The 17,444-nt window shown below is 46.0% G+C and overlaps 1 protein-coding gene across 3 annotated transcripts in view; it reads right to left on the bottom strand.

Moving 5' to 3' along the window:
- The window catches only part of CCDC60 (coiled-coil domain containing 60), a 162,731-nt gene that overhangs the window by 19,648 nt on the left and 125,639 nt on the right, over window positions 1-17,444 (bottom strand). For 2 of the 3 annotated variants that reach the window (XM_049619263.1, XM_049619264.1), the window contains 3 exons: window positions 17,327-17,434; window positions 6,134-6,224; window positions 615-849 (listed from right to left, as the gene is read on the bottom strand). In XM_049619263.1, the coding sequence (XP_049475220.1) occupies window positions 615-849; window positions 6,134-6,224; window positions 17,327-17,434 (434 nt within the window). The remainder of the gene's footprint in view (window positions 1-614; window positions 850-6,133; window positions 6,225-17,326; window positions 17,435-17,444) is intronic. The other variant, XM_049619265.1, reaches the window with a different exon arrangement.

Consider the following 17,444-nt stretch of genomic DNA (forward strand, 5'->3'; position numbering starts at 1 on the left):
CTATGCTGCATTTCAAAAACTTAGTATGAAAAAATGTGAAATATCTCATTAATAATTTTATATTGATTTCATGCTGAAGTGACAACATTTTATATAAGTCGGGCTCAATAAAATATAATTATTAGAATTAAAAAAAATTTTTTAATGTTTATTTATTTTTGAGAGAGAGCGAGAGACAGAGTACGAGCAGGGGAGGAACAGAGAGAGAGGGAGACACAGAATCTGAAACAAGCTCCAGGCTCCAAGCTGTCAGCACAGAGCCCAACATGGGGCTCGAACTCACAAACCGTGAGATAATGACCTGAGCTGAAGCTGGACGCTCAACCGACTGAGCCACCCAGTCGCCCCTATAATTATTAGAAATTTAAAAGGAGCAATTGATGACCATGGGCTGTCTCTCGAGGAGAAATTGCTCAGAGTAACCCAAGGAACAGAGTATATTTCCAGTCTCCCCCGGGGAAAAGCAAAGGGGACTGAGGAAATTGAACAGGGCTAGGAGACCCCTGTGTCTCTTTTAACTGAATGGGGGTGGAGGTGGAGTAGGAGGGGTTCTTGATGTTTTGCTTTAAGGCAAAGAGTCCAGGCAGATTGTTCAGATCTCAGGTACGACTTACTGATATGGAGAGGTTCTTCATCAGGCTTGGTCGAAGAGGATTCATTGTCCTCAATGTCCTTGCTGCCTGTTGCCTGGGTGATCACACTCTGGGGCTCGTCTGAGCCGGGGTTCATGGACATCATACTGCTCTGGGGGGATGATCCCCAACTGGTCCGAGACAGACTGAGGGTGGAGCCTCGCCGGCTTGGCTTGCAGTTGGTGACACGCAGTATAGGAATTTTGAATTTCTTGGTCTGAAGAAAAGAGAGAAGAGAGAGGGGTCTCAGAAAGAAGGGAGGGAGGACAGAATGATGGAAGGAAGGAGAGAAGGAGGAAGGAGGGTGGAAAGAAGGGAGAGAGAAGAATAAAGGAGGGAGGGAAGGAAAGAAGAAAAGAAAGAAAGAAAAAGTGAAAACCTGGCTCTGAATGTGAATTTCTTTTGGCTCTTTCTGAACACCATGAGACGTATCCTGGATCTGTCACAAATCAAGATAGTTTAAAATGTGTATGATTTTTTTAATCTTTTTTTTTAAAGATTTTTTTTAATGTTTATTTTTGAGAGAGAGAGAGAGAGAGACAAAATATGAGCAGGAGATGGGCAGAGAGTGAAGGAGACACAGAATCCGAAGCAAGCTCCAGGCTCCGAGCTATCAGCACAGAGCCCGACACGGGGCTTGAACTCACAAACCGCGAGATCATGACCTGAACCAAAGTTGGACACTTAACCCACTAAGCCACCCTGGCGCCCTTTTTTTATCTTTTAATTTAAAAAAGTTTTTTTTTTAATGTTTATTTATTTCTGAGAGAGAGAGAGAGAGAGAGAGAGAGAGAGAGAGAGACAGACAGAGTGTGAGCAGGGGAGGGGCAGAGAGAGAGAGGGAGACACAGAATCTGAAGCAGGCTTCAGGCTCTGAGCTGTCAGCAGAGAGCCCGACATGGGGCTTGAACTCACAAACCACAAGATCATGATCTGAGTTGAAGTCAGACACTTAACTGGCTGAGCCACCCAGATACCCCTAAAATGTGTATTATTTGAAGCAAACATTATGGGACTTACTCTGTTCAGTGAGTGCCATGGTTGTCCACGTAGTCACCACAAGAAGCCAAATGCATATTCTAATGATATTACCGGGGACCAGAAGAGCTTTTAACTTTTCTTTTGTAATAATCATCAGAGTTGATTTTTAAACTGTGGGAGGATGGGTCTCATTTCTTCAGCTACCTCTTGGTTTGACCCCACATTGCATGTATCAATTTCTTGTTCCACTGAGTTGACGCCAGGCCCTCCAACAATGAAGATTTGTGTTTGCTGGAATCTTCTGAAGAATGTAGGATGGAGAAAATTCTATAGCTGATGTTTAGGAAGTGGGATATCGGGGAAGCAGATTTCTCTGATGAGATAGCACTCATTGTGGGAGGAAGGAGAGCCATGGTTGTGGTGGACAGAAGGGTCTAGGTGACAAGCCCTCGAAGGTAGTAAGGGGTAGGTAGAGAAAGCCCTGTAAGGGAAATGTGGACTTTTGGAAGGAAAGGAGTCAGACAGGATGGGTTACCGGTGCGTGTGTGTGCACACGTATGTGTGTGTGTTCACCCGCTTGCATGATTGATGTCACTTCTGAATCTACTGTGCAGGGTCCTGTCTTCGTTTAACTCATGGCCCAAGTCTTCCAGAGGGTTTCTAACTTGCCCAAGGTCACACACAGCTAGCACGTGGCAGAGCCGGGATTCAAATCCAGGTCAGGTCAACACCGATGCTAATTATTGGGCCTTGCTTGAAAATACTTTAAGCAATGCTCTTTTCTCAGTGGCTTTGAAAATTCCCCTGATCCCATGCTGATGAAAATACCAAGTTTACAGTGGGACACAGTAGGTCCTCAGCTGCTCCAGGGTAAGAGCTCAATAGCGCCCTGGGCTATAGTTTATGCTCGATGAATGGAAACAGTTTTATTTGAGAACATTTATTTATGTATTTATGGGTTTTTTTTTTACGAACTTTTAAAATGAATGCTCTTGCAGGGAAGACTGAGGTCATCTTTCAATCAGACTCATAGTGTTTGATACCTTCGGAAAGCAGATAGAAGAAGAGACAGCACTGAGGCCACACCAACATCTAATAAGTATCTAACAGGGTGGAGAGAGTTGTGTCCCTCAGGATTCGTATCATGGAGTCCACGGCATGTGGGCAGAAGTAATTTTTTGGTGGGTGCCTTGTGGGGCCATGAGTACAGGTGGAACTTCGCCCCCCACCCTGGGAAGAGGGGAGGGTCTTCCTGGTTGCACAGGGGAAGAAGAAGGTGGGTTTACCCAGATCTCCAAGGGGGCATGTTCTCTCCTTTGTCCAATCAGGAGCTTGACACAGCATCCCCTTTGTCCTGACATTGTAACTGGGGATAATATATGTGGAAGTCACCTCATCCGGTCTCCTCTGGCACAATATGAATTCCTGGCTCTGGAAACCAGACTCTTTAGATCAACATCATTTATGAAGGCTGGACACATCGTGTCCCAGGGGCAGCCTGGAGTCTGGCAATGAGCACTGGACCTGGATCCGGGGCGGGGTGGGGGGAGGGGGACGAACATCAGAGGGGCCTTGAGCAAGCCACAGCCTTGCCTCAGTTTCTTTATTTACAAAACAAAGAGAATAGACTGGGGTGGTCTCAAGGAGCTTTCTGCATCCAGAGCTCCGTGTGGATCTTCCTTGGGCTAGGATTTCATTTTGTGCTCCTAAAGTTGCCATTAATTAAAATTCAATTAACAACCTCAGCCAGGAAATCCGAAGTGAAGGGCTGACACTTCTGATTAATTGAGAGTGGCAGAAAAATAAAATGTGGGGGGAACATGTGACAGGCAGTTTCAGCATCTTGCTTACCCTTTATTGAACTGACTCTGTCTGAATTGACTTAAATCCCCAAATGCTTTTTCCCTATTTTTTATATTTCACTCAGGAGCAGTGTTAACCAGCTGCTGTGTTCCACCTCAGTAGGGACTGCTTTTGGCAACAAAGGAAAAGATTTCCCTGAGTGATTCCTTATACTTTTTCAGAAGCAAAGGTTTCAAACTGGCGGCCCATGGGGGGTGGGGGGGGGGGGGGACATGATTAACTGCCCTGAATTTTACAAATTGGGGAGGTTTTTATATAGCAACCTAGGTTATTAGTCTCTCTGAAAAATGATAAGCCCCAGACTTCCATTCTCACATGGCAAAATGGCTAGAGCTGGGCAGAAGTTCTTCCCTTTAGCTGAGCAGGCATATCCCTGTTTGCCACAGACCTCACCACTCCCTAATACATTACACCCATCCAGATTTTTTTCATATACCCAGTTTGCCTGGTTCTTACACAAACATGATCTTGGCACTGACAAGCTCTAAACACACAGAAGAATATCAGTTGCTGTGGGAATTGATTGCAGCCCCTCTTTCAAAGCTTTCATCTTAGAGGCGCAGAAACTGAAGTCAGGAGACAGGAAAGGACTTGTCTGAAGCCACACAGTGAACCAGGTCACCGTGGCTAAGCTAGGTCTCCTGACTCCTAATCCAGTGCTCCCTTGTCCTCAGAATGGACCACACTTCAGCCTAGAGTGTGACCTATAAATTTCCTAGGGAATTCAATTTTGTGAGAGTTCCAGTGTGGTGATTTACTGTCCCCTGTTGCAATTTTTGTCATGAATATTCCTGGAGGATTTTTTTTTTTTTTAAGGTTTGTGGTTCCTGCTGGTTTTTCTGTGCATCTCTGGAGACAGATGTACACAGTGTCTCCATAGCAACTTTCTGTGATAAAGAATAAAGGCTTCTACTTCTCAGATCTAGGCACACCCTGATGAAAGAGCAAGAAAATAGTGCAACTCTTCATGAGGGGCAATTATAATCGTGACACCATGGAGGACATGCATTTGACGAGCTCAGTGTTTAATAAACAGTGTTTCATGAACAGACCCAGGATTAACTCTTGGCTCTGCCATTACCCGGTTGTGTGACCTCATGCAAGTCACTTAGCCTCTCTGAGCCTCAACTTCCTCCTCTCCCAGCTGGGGATTAGAATTGTGCCTCCTGGGGCAGAGCTGGCTAATGTACCCAAAGCATTTCCTCAGCATAGAACCTGGCCCATTGCAATTATGTTAAAAAGTGGCTTCTAAAAATTATATAACCATGGGGCACCTGGGCGGCTCAGTCAGTTAAGCGTCCGACTTCAGCTCAGGTCATGATCTCACAGTTTCTGGGTTCAAGTCCCGTGTCAGGCTCTGTGCTGACAGTTTAGAGCCTGGAGCTGCTTGAGATTCTGTGTCTCCCTCTCTCTCGGCCTCTCCCCTGCTTGTGCTCTCTCTGTCTCTCAAAAATAAAAAATGTCAAAAAAATTAAAAATTATATAACCACAGTAATTATCAACATTTTACCACTTTCTTTTTTTAAAATTTATGTTAATGTCTTATTTATTTTTGAGAGTGAGCGAGCGCACAAGTGGGGGAGGGGCAGAGAGAGGGAGACACAGAATCCAAAGCAGGCTCCAGGCTCTGAGCTGTCAGTGCAGAGCCCGATGTGGGGCTCGAGCCCACGAACCGTGAGATCATGACCTGAGCTAAAGTTGGACACTTAACCAACCGAGCCACCCAGGCCTCCCTACCCCTTTCAAAGTGAGTTGGCATGGTGTTTCCTGAGGTTCTTTACTAACGTTGTGAAGTAGGCAGGGATGAACATTATTCTCATATTGTGGGGAAGGGCACAGGTGTAGGAAACATTCTAGGTGCCTGCTCTTTCAACTACCTTTACTTATCTAAATATTACCTCTTGTCAGGGTGCCTGGGTGGCTCAGTCAGTTGTATATCTGACTCTTGATCTCTGTTCAGGTCATGATCTCACGGTTCATGGGTTCGAGCCCCACACTGGTCTCTGTGCTGATGACTCAGAGCCTGCTTGGGGTTCTCTCTCTCCCTCTCTAACCCTCCCCCACTTATGTGCACTCACGTGCCCCCTCCCCCCCCCAAATAAATAGATAAACTTAAATAAATATTACCTCTTGTCATTATTACTTTACGGTGCTTGTTTGTTGGGTAGATGAATTTGGGAAGCTTTGGGTTTGGAATAGTTTTGAGTGAAAAGAATAGACCTCTCGATGTTCCCTTGGTGGTAAATGCGCGTTCTTGTTTGTAGAACACCCTATCTGTTGAATCACCTACTTCTTATTTTCTGGCTGAGTTAAAAAGAGAGTGAGAGATCGAGAGAGAAATGACTGGTATTGATTAAAAACATGGAGTGAGGTGAGTCCATTTCCTTCCGGTGACATGTAATTGAGCAGCTCCGCAGCTGCTCCTCCCCTTTCCCGTGAAGTGGTTTCTGGCCAAATGTCATGTCTCCCGTAATCCCCAGATAGCCGTTTTAATTAAAATTTACAAAAACCATCCAACAGCATGTGGTTCTGATTTCTCTTCACTCAGAGAACCAACTAGAAAAAAAAAATCCCATCAGAGAGGAGACTGGCAAAAAACGCTCCCAATTCAAGTCGGGGCTGGTAGCCAGACCAGAGCGTCGTGTGCTGGTAGTTACCTTAGGCGCTGTCACGAAGTGCTCCCACCTCTGTCCCATGGACTTGTCCTTATTGATTTTTTTTATTGTGCTCTTGCTTCCACCCGGGTCCCTGAGTGAGAAACAACTTAATGAGTTTTCCGCTCCCAGAGCCTCGGTTTTACTACAAGTTCTTTTAGGAAATGCAATGAGTGGATGATGGATGGTGGCTGTTCTCTGTTACCGTTTCTCCCCCCCCCCCCCCCCTCCCCCCCCCACGTTTGCGTGAAGAAGTGAGAGGGACAGTCCTCCATAGCTGGGTCCTGCCAGTGAAAATTGAGGTTAGGAGAGACCACCGCTTACGAGGTGGGGCTGAGGGAGGTGAATGTATTTGTATTCATTCTGCATCTGTTTGCGATTTGGACTTGGGTCCTCTGCTAAACTCCAGGGCAAGTCTGCAGCTACTCCTGGGGGGTGAACTGAAAGGCATGTTCATTTCTGAATCTCTGCCTGCGGTGGTGTCCGAGAATCCTACCATGAGGGGCACTTGTGAGTAGCATGGAGAGAGTATAACTGAGGGGGCCTGCGGAGAGGTTGTGGGGGCAGGTTTTTGCACAATGAAAATCATTGGTTTGGAGCGTATTGAGCAGAACTCTGTATGATGCTACATGCAAGATGCTTTCTCACTGAATTGTCTCAGTAAGACCTTGCGATGCAGTCATTGTCACCCCATTTTACAGATGAGAAAACAAACGGGGGCGAGGGTGCTCAGGTCACTCACCCAGGTTCAGATTTACAGTGAAACTAATAACTGTCACTTGATGCGTCCCTGTGGGGCCCTGTACCTAATTTTCCACTGCAGTTTTTCTATTCCTTTTCTTAAAGCACCACCATTCCCCAGTTAACTAAACTTCGGGTACCCTAAATCCTGGTTCCTCCCCTCAGGGGTTGGGAACTTTCTGGTTATGAGACTGAGCCTCCAGCAGGTTTTGTTGGTGATGTGCCCGTAATCCCTCATCTGAAACCCATAGGACCAGATGTGTTGCCACGTTGGCATTTTGGGAAGGATATATGCTGCCTGTGCCATATGTTAACGTAATCCTTCCAGAAGCGGGGACTGGGACAGCATCCTGTAACCAGACACATTACTATTTCTGCAGTGACATATATGAATATTTACTCTAGGTGGGCTAAAGACTTGTGAATAACTTCAAGTCAGATTGTGCCACCAAGTCAGTTTGGTTCATGTCAAAGCTTGCTGCAGAATGAGTTATGGAAAAATTGTTTCCAGAGCCTTTTGGATTTTGGGCTTGGGGCTACCGGACAGTGGATCTCTGTTGATAAACAAGCAGGAAGACTCAGTGTGTGCTCTTTCAGTTCCTTCTACCTATCGATCAATGATTGATTAACATACTGATTTCTCTTTCCGTCCGTCCATCCATCCATCCATCCGTCCACCCATCCACCCATCCCTTTCTTTATCTCCTTTTTCTCTGCAGAAAGGATTTTGGATGGCTGGCATCCTTTAAATCATTTGGCTAGCTGTCATCTAGTATAGAGCAGGGACTTGAGGAATTGAGGTGGCCAGACCAGGTTGATGACGGGAGGCACTGACAGGGGTCTAGACTTCTCAGGGGCTGCTGAGCGCTGATGAGGGAGGTGGGAGATGCTCAGATATAGGAGGTAAAGGGTGATCAAGCTCAAACTTGCATAAGACGGGCTTCTCATGGCACAAGGCTCTGGGTAGTGGAATCGAAGGCTTTTACCAGCCCAGATGTGGAGCAGGGGCTGGGGGTGGGGGTGGGGGGGAGGTGTGCCCTCCTCCCTGGCAGCACTTTGCTGAATATTTACCAGCCCACAGCCACAACCCAAGAAACATACATAGGCGCCAAGGTGGAAGTCAGGCTGGGGAGGGTGGGGCGGGGTGAGAATGTGCCTTCAAGCTTTTTGTAAGACTTTATGTTTGATTACACAATAAAAAGCCCTCTGAATAATTAACAGTGAAGCTCATTTAACGTTGGTTCTGCCTGCTTCTCCCCCGAGTAATCAAATTAGGGAATATTTAAAATCCAGCCAGAGGAAGGAGCAGCAATACTTCAGTCCTATAAACAATATTTAAACTAGCGGCGCTTTTGAAGTCTGATTTAAGGCTCACCAACTGGAAGCTTTAGCAGTTTCTGCTTTGGAGCGTTTCTTTCAAGACCACAGGGCTTTGGGGCTCCTTCCTTTCACTAACGCAGCTCCTGCTGTGCCTCCAGCCTTCTTCTTGAAGTTCAAAAGCAACCCCCTTCCCCTTTCAAAATTAAATCTGGTCCCAGCCAAGCTTTCAAAATCTTAAATATTCAAGCCCGATCGGAAGATGGGGAGGCTTTCTGTTAACGCTGACTTCCTAGATGACCCGAAATCTATTGTGACTCCAGGCAGCAGGTAAATGAGTTAAAAATGCAGCGAGGCTCCCAGAGATCTTAAACAGCCCTTGCGCCCTTGCTCGTGCAAAGCCACTGATAAAGAAAGGGCCCTGGTTAGACAGAATCAGTCTCTCTGATGTTTCATTCTCAGTAGCAAATAAACCAAAAAAAGGAAGATCAAACAGGGGCAGGAAAAGAAGTAAACCACCTGTGTTTCTTTGTCCACAGGGGGCTGGCTGCACACCTTGTCTGAGATGGGCACAGCAAGTTGACAGTCCTTCCCAAGGCTTGGTGGGGTGGTCATTAGTGCTGTTTACCAAATAGTCCCAGGTCTTTCTGGCTCCTTGAGGACAGGGGTAGTGCTGTGACTTGCTTTGTTTAAAAGCGATTAACTTTTTTTTTTTTTTTGACCATAAATTTCATATTTAAATAAATAAATAAATAAATGCAATTGAATGTGGCGTTCAGGGTGGATGCTTTAAGGGCCAGCCCTCAAGGCAGATTCCCTCTGCTGCCCAGTTGATGGTGGAAGCTTATGTTGACAAGGAGCTCCTGTCAGCCTGGGTCCTTGACCGACTAAGGAGCACAGCCCCATGTTGATGACACGTAGGACGCCCAGGAAATGCACTTGTGTTGCATTAAGCTTTTGAGATTTTAGGGTTGTTCATTCCGGCAGCTTAATTTAGTTTACCTAATTGATGTCCCTGATCTACTGTTTGTGTGACCTCAGCCAAGTCTCTCTGAGCAATAGGACCAGGAAAGCAGTGCATGCTGGTGGTTTAACAGTGGGTTTAAGAGTCAGGTTGGGGCGCCTGGGTGGCGCAGTCGGTTAAGCGTCCGACTTCAGCCAGGTCACGATCTCGCGGTCCGTGAGTTTGAGCCCCGCGTCAGGCTCTGGGCTGATGGCTCGGAGCCTGGAGCCTGTTTCCGATTCTGTGTCTCCCTCTCTCTCTGACCCTTCCCCGTTCATGCTCTGTCTCTCTCTGTCCCAAAAATAAATAAAAAACGTTGAAAAAAAAAATTAAAAAAAAAAAGAGTCAGGTGGACTGGATGTTCGAATCCTGTGCCTGCCCTCCTTCCGAGGCGTGTCTTTGTGTAAGTTACTTAGCCTCTCTGAGCCTCAGTGTCCTCATCTGTAAAATGGAGGGAATAATATTAGTTATGTCAGAGGATTGCTGTGAAGATGAAATTTGGGGCTTGTTAGGGGCTTGGCGGGGTGCCTTGTACAGAGAACTGAACACAGTTAAACTATTAACAGTATGCTTTTGTCGACAGCGGTCTAAGTGTGGCTTGGAGGAGGGGCTGATGGTGGGGAACGAGGCACTAGGGCAGATCCATAGGGGCAAATCTGCTACGATTTTCAGACCATAATTTCCCCTTGCTGCAGCTTTCTGGGGGATCCGATTTGCTAGCAATGAAGGGACCCCGTCGCATCTCATTTAACCGTACCCACCAAGCACATTTTGTTCCTAGTGTGTCACTTGAAATGTCTCTCCACAGCGGCCATCAGAGTGGTTTTCTCAAATAGTTCACTCAGCCTTCGCGAACCGTCATGTGGGGTAAAACACCTACTTCTCAGAGTGGAAAGTCTGTTGACCGGTTTCGAATGCATTCACGAGTCCGTGACTGAGTTTGGAGATCGGCGGTAACTGCTGATTGTGCACCAGGGAAGGAGGGGACAGAGATCAGAGCTCCCAGGGTCTCCCAGGCAGGTCACCTCCCTAGTGACAGGTGCTCCCATCATCCTGCCACGGTCCCCTACTCCTGCAGAGATGTCCTCTTGAGTAAAGCAGGGGAGGCATTTTGCAATTAAATCGGTGCAGAGGGGAGAGCAGGTGAAATCCAAGATTTCACTCAAATGTCACCTCCCGAGTGAGTCTTTCCCGGATGACCCAATTTAAAAGTCACCCCCAACCTGCCACTGTCACATCACCCCGTCAATTTCTTTGTGACCCTTGGTGCCATCTCACAGCATCTTGATTGTTGCATGTTTATTATCTGCTCCCCCAAAGCTGCAGAGAACAGAGATGGTACCTGCTTCCTTCACTGCTGTATCCCCAGTAGTGCCTGAAAACAGCAGGCTTGAGGAACATGAGAGTTTCCGGGGTGGGGTGGGGGCGCACATGACAAGGGAAAAACAACTTCAATGTAATAACTGCTATTTTCGCATGTTCTTCAGAATGATGCTGCATTTTTCCCCCCACAAGACTGACGATCTGGCAAAGACTTAAAGTTCTTACAGGACTTGGTTAAATATGTTGATAAACTCCGCAGTCATTAAAAGTGGTTCCAATATGGAGAGACGGTTCCCATATGTTAAGTTAAATACCAAAGCCATAAGTATAGAATGGCCTTTTTTTGTTGTTTCTTAAAAGAAAATGACACACGCACATATCACATCATCTTGGTAAGCTGCAGTCCGTTTTGTATCCTGGACGCCCCCTGACAAATATTACTTTGCAATGAATTTTTCTTTTTGCTTTTTGACACCAGACCGTGCCCTACATTAATTGAGGACTTTGGGGCTTTAGCTAGGAACAGAGGAAACTGCCATTTAGTGGTTAAGCACGTGTGCTGGGCCACCAGGTTACCGGAATTCAAATTCTGACCTAGCTTTTACTAGCTATGCAATTTTGAGCAAGTTACTTAAATCTTCTGTGCCTCAGTTTCCTCATCTGTCAGTTAGAATGAGGCTCGAATGACGTAAAGTACTCAGAGCAGTGCTTGACATCGGAAGCACCCAGGTGCCAGCTATTTTCATTATAACACAGGTAGATTTAGGAGCCTGTGTCATATTTGAAACATCAAAGTGTGGTTGCCTTTTAGCCTTCCATGTTTTTCTAAAGGAACAGCAGGTTCTTCGTGCCTGGGCAGCCCAGCCCTTGAGTGTGAGGACTTTCTTTTTTTCTTTTTCTTTTTTAAAAATTTTTTAAATGTTTATCTATTTTTGAGAGAGAGACAGAGACAGAGTGTGAGTGGGGGAGGGGCAGAGAGAGAGGGAGACACAGAATCCGAAGCAGGCTCCAGGCTCTGAGCTGTCAGCACAGAGCCCGATGAGGGGCTTGAACTCACGAACTGTGAGATCATGACCTGAGCTGAAGTCAGATGCTTAGCCAACTGAGCCACCTAGGCGCCCCGAGTGTCTGGACTTTCTTTATGAAAGTCAGGATTATACCCACCTGGACTCCCCGATTAAGAGTGGGACAGTCCTAGGCAATAAGACATAGATGATTGTGCTGCTTGAGTGTGTCCAGGGGACAGCTCCTCACACCTTCACCCCATGGTGTATGCTGTACCCTGCCTGGAAGGTAAATCAGGAACTCTTTACTCCCCTGCTTGGCCAGGGGTGTGCCCAGTTCTTTCCCACGGGAACTAGGGAAGATGGCAGCAGGGGGTGGGGTGAATGGAGTTGGGGAAAAGTGGCACTAAGGTTTGTAATGGTTGCTTGCATCTATCTCATCTTGGCTGCTTCTCTGTAAAGGCCCATTCCTTTCTAGTCAGTCCTTGGAAAGTTAATTTCTAGAAAAAAAATAATACCAACACAGGGTTACAACCCTTATCCAATTCCAGAATCCAAAGGGTGTTGAAAACCAGAAAAATGTTGGGGTGCCTGGGTGGCTCAGTTGGTTAAGCATCCAACTTTTGGTTTTGGCTCAGGTCATGATCTCACAGTTCTGAGATCAAGCCCTGTGTCGGGTTCTGCCCAGCACAGACCGTGCTTGGGATTCTCTGTCTCTGTCTCTGTCTCTGTCTCTGTCTCTCTCTCTCTCTCTTCCTCCCTCCCCTGCTTTTTCTAGCTCTCTCTCTCTCTCTCTCAAAATAAATAAATAAACTTAAAATTTTTTAGGGGCACATGGGTGGTTCAGTTGGTTAAGCTTCTGACTGTTGAGTTCGGCTCAGGTCATGATCTCACAGTCTGTGGGTTTGAGCCCCTCATCGGGCTCTGCACTGATACTGATGAGTCTGCTTGGGATTCTCTCTCTCTCTCTTTCTCTCTCTCTCAAAATAAATAAACTTAAAAAAAGTTTTTTAATAGCTTATTTGGCAGCAAAACATGACCTGAACTGATGGTAGGCTAACGATGACCTTTGTTTATCTTTATTATACACTTAGTGTAAATATTCATTCTTTTTTTTTTTTTCCTGCAGAAATACAGTGTTGGATGATAGTTGGCTACCCTGTCCTCTCGGTGTGTGTATGTGTGTGTGTGTGTGTGTGTGATGTTTTCTATGGTGTTTGCCCCATATTTCCTTTCTAAAATGCCAAAAGAGAGAGAGAGAAAAAAAAAAAGCAATTCTGAAACACAGCTGGTCCCGAGGGTTTGGATAAAGATTTGGGTACCTTTATATATAAAATAAGTCTTTACTTTGCCAAAATAGAGGCCTGCGTCTCTGAGAGAAGGGTAATCAGCATATTTGTTATTGAAAGCTTGGTGTCTGCTCTCTCGTGGACCCAATCACCTTGTCAATTGAAATAAACTCTCCTGCTGGCTGTGGGATTAATGAGGATGCTGGGAAATGATAATGTGTGTGAACTGCCACATGATGAAATTGGGAAGGCCTTTCCTGACCCCGCTAAGAAAAGGGGAGACTCAGACGCAACTCATATGACATCCTAGATTCTGTAATCTGTCCATTCACCCAACCTTCCACCAATTCCAGCCAAATATGGGATCTCCCTGCAATTAACAAAGATCATCTTCTGCTTGCAGGACGGGAGCTGCCGATTAGCAAAAGTTTGCTGCCTGGAGAAAGGCCATGTTGAGGTATTGAACCACCCCACTTTCTTGCTATAAAATCCATAAGAGGGCAGGATTTGATCTACAGCCATCATCATGCCTAATAGAAGAGCAACGTCTGGGACCTGCAGGTCCCCGATGATGGATGTTTCCTTTTGGAAAATGCAAGGTGGGTGTCAGGGCTCAGGGTTTGTGTTTCAGATGCTTGAATAGCAGGAGATGCTGGCTGCTTGATGGTGGAAACTTAGAAAACACAGTCAGGAGAACTAGAGGTTTGGTGTTTCTCTCTTGGGGTCATTCCACGATTGCTTATTTTTGCAACCAGATTTTGGTTGACCTTGCTTAGCTTTTTTTCTGTCTGTCTGTATGTTTGTTCATTCTTCCAGTGACATGGATCTCATCTGTTGGTAAAACTCTGCTCAGAAGTTTCTTTCTTTCCTTGCGTTGGGTCTCAATGGTATTGATAATCATACAGCCAACTGCTCTTTGAAATGGGGATTTTAATCTTGAATAGCTATCATTTGGCTGTGCTCTCAGTCATTGGGATAAATGCTCTACGTTCTTTATCTTGCTTGATGCTCACAATAATTCTTCTGAGGCCCGCAGGAACCCATATGATGGATGAAATAACAGAGGCCCAGAGATGTTAAGCAACCAAAGTCACATAGCTACTAAGTGGCAGAGCCTGAACTCATCCATGTGCTTGTTCCTACTTACTCTTAATTCTTCTGGGCTCTAAAAAATGCATTTGAAGATTTGGGGAAATTTGAATTATGGTATCAGGATGAAACATCATAAATAGGGATTAGGCATTAAAGAGAAAACATCCTTCCCCTTTCTTGCTAACTAAAAAGATTTTCTGGCACTTTTTAGGAAACCTAACCCCCTGCCCAGCCCCCACCCTCAGATTCATATATTTTTTTAAAAAATCAACCCCCAAAAACGGTGTGCTGGAGTTGGCTCATGCTGACTCACAAGAATTGAACGTGTTCCCGGCCCCAGGTTCAATGGCATCACATTGGTAAGCCTGAAATCAGCCTTGGCTGGACTATGCCCACCATAGATATTGGCATGGCTTTTCCTTCTTGGAGAACTGTTCTGTTTATTACACATTTACCAGCATACCACTGACCCCAAACTAAAATCACCATCAGGATCAAATGGTTCACTAGAAAAAACAAGCCCCAGCAAATACTCTGACTTCCCGTAGGGATCTTTCTGGATGTATTTTTCTGTCAGACTGATCTGGTTCATGTTCTGCTCTGATAGAGCTCGATATCCATGGATCCCTGATGGAATTCTGCCCTGACAAGTCACAGGTAGAGCCTCCACTGCTCCTAACGTGACCACTCTCTTTTTTTTTTTTTTTTTTAACTGCAGATAACCATTTTGGGCTCATTTCTGGGCACATTCTGGGTCACATTTCTGGGCACATTTCTAAAACCAAGCAAAGGAAATGAAGATGTTCCTTTTTTATCTTCTCAAGCCAAAGCCTACAGTATGTTCTTGCCTCAGTTTGGGAGAATGGATGCCCAAATGTTGGAGGCGAAATTGTTGTGGCTCGTAGCTTGCTCGGGGACATGAAATGCTATTAGAAGTCCACTGGCCGAGGGTGTTTTTTCTTAGAATCTAAGCAATCAACTGTGAAAAAAATTAGATGTTGCTTTGACCCAGAAATTCCATTTCTCAGAATCTAGCCAACAGAAATATTTTCAACTGGGTACAAAATGTATGTACAAGGATGTTCTGCGCAGAACTGTTTGAAATGGCAAAAACTTGGAACCACCTTAGTGTCCCTCGATAGAGAAGTGGTTATCTAATTTATGGTCCACCCATACCATAGACCATAGGTAACCATTTCTTTATTGAAGGATGGTATTCTGTTTACAGGATGATGGAAACTGTCAAAAGAATGTGGAAACTTTGTATGTCCCATGGAAAGATGTCCATAAGACACTTTAAAGGGAAAAATAGAAAAATGTACAGGATAATATTTAGAGTATGATTCCAATTCTGTTTTTTTTTTTTTTAAAGTAAGTGTATTAGTAAGGGGAAGACATTAGAAAGGTCTGGAAGGAGGAAGGACATACCTCAGATCTTTAAAAGAGGATTCCTCTAGGAAAAATAATGTGTGGGAAATGGCTTAAGACTGTGGTTTTCAAACAAATTCTGTGAACCACAGAGATATTTTGGAAATACCTGGGGTACTTTGTGGGGGATGGGAGAGAGTTGGAGGGGCCCTAGATCCCTTTGGTCTCCCAACCTCCTGCTTCGTGTAGAAGCTCCATTTTGACAAATTTGTTTTATACTATCGGGGTTTCCATTAAAAAAAGGGGGGGGGATTTCTGCTGCTTAAAAAAATAAAGGTTATAAACCAGAGCATTAAGGGAAATTACAGTTTTCAGTTCATCCCAACCCCAAACATGGAATCAATTGGAGTTACCAGTCTATAGGTGCATGATTTATATTTCTGGTTGTATTTGATGTTAGTTTATCTGGGCGCTGGTGCATGAGATGAATTAGGGCAGGGGTAGGGAGGGGGTTTGGGAGTGGGTGGTAAACACCTTCAGGAGGAAGGAGTTAATTAAGATTCAGGAAGAGAACGGAGTCTGAATTCTGAATTCACCTTGGTGGCGGGGCGGGGAGGGCGGATGGGACTGTGAGAAAGAGGCCATATTAGTTTATTGGGGCGGGAGTGATGGGTTCCCACTTATGGAGGACAGGGAACTATTTTATTTCACTCAGCATGGGATTTTCACAAAGCGACTCCCAATTCCTTAAGTCAGGAAGTCCTCCCTTTTTCCTCATTCTTGGAGACAGCATGCCTCTCTTTTTTTTTTTTTTTTTAATTTTTTTTTTTTCAACGTTTTTTATTTATTTTTGGGACAGAGAGAGACAGAGCATGAACAGGGGAGGGGCAGAGAGAGAGGGAGACACAGAATCGGAAGCAGGCTCCAGGCTCTGAGCTGTCAGCACAGAGCCCGACGCGGGGCTCGAACTCACGGACCGCGAGATCGTCCGTGATCTCGAACTCACGGACCGGCTGAAGTCGGACGCCTAACCGACTGCGCCACCCAGGCGCCCCTAGCATGCCTCTCTTTAAAGAACCAATGCCTTCCATGCCTGCCTGTTCCTTGTTCCGCCTTGTATGCAGTGCAGTTCCTGCCGTAGTGGCTGGCCTCAAGGCTTTTGCATGAGCCCTCCCCTCTGGTGGGGACACACCTAACACTTGCTCAGGCTAGACCACAGGCACAGAGCTTCAGCCCAGCTGCTCAGGACCTGAGCACTGAGTATTCCCTTGGGTCCAAGTGGAGAAACAGCCACACCAATATATGTTCAAACAAACAAAACCTTAAGAAAAGAAAAGCAAGAACAAAGTGAAAAGGAAGAGCAGCAAATAAAGAATAGTGTTGGGGAGGAGCGCCTGGGTGGCTCCGTTGGTTAAGCATCCAGCTCTTGATTTCAGCTCAGGTCATGAGCTGAATGGTTCGTGCTCAGCTCATGAGGCTCAGCTCATGGTTCGTGGGTTCAAACCCCATGTTGGGCTCCATGCTGACAATGTGGAGCCTGCTTGGGATTCTCCCTCTCCCCCTGTCTCTCTCTGCCCCTTCCCCACTTGTGTGCGGGTGCTCTCTCTCTCTCTCTCTCTCTCAAAATAAGTCAACTTTATTTTAAAAATCTTAAAAAAAAAAAAAAAAGTATAGTGTTGGGGAGACATGGTCCAAGAAGAGCGGTGGGGAGAAGCCTGGCTGTGCAACCAGTGGTGTGCTGGTCTAGCTGGCCAGTCCCTATGGTGTCAACACTCACGGCATGGCTGGTTGATTCCAAGCGTCCAAATGTGACTTTAGTGAATGTGGAGCTGGGGAGACTTTCTGGGAGGAGATGCACACCGTTGGCTCCCACAAGCCTGTATGGCCTGTATGCCCTGGCTCCGAGCTCACCCCTGTCTTGGCCCCACAGAGCACATCGGAAAACTCCTAAAGCAACCCACCCACCAAAAGTAGCAAGAGGAGGGGAAGAACAGATAGGAGGCCCTCCCCTACTGCCCAATCTGCGCTAGTTTCGGCAGGTTGAAGGGCTGAGACCTACTTTGGATTCCAGCAGGTGATCACAGGCTTCATAGTGTGGTGGGCGTGGTCGATAGTCAGGGCCTCCAGGAGCCAGTGGAGGGCACAGAGCTGGCGGAAGAGGGGCTCCCTGCAAAGAC

This window comes from Panthera uncia, assembly GCF_023721935.1.
Source record: "Panthera uncia isolate 11264 chromosome D3 unlocalized genomic scaffold, Puncia_PCG_1.0 HiC_scaffold_8, whole genome shotgun sequence".
Classification (NCBI taxonomy): Eukaryota; Metazoa; Chordata; class Mammalia; order Carnivora; family Felidae; genus Panthera; species Panthera uncia.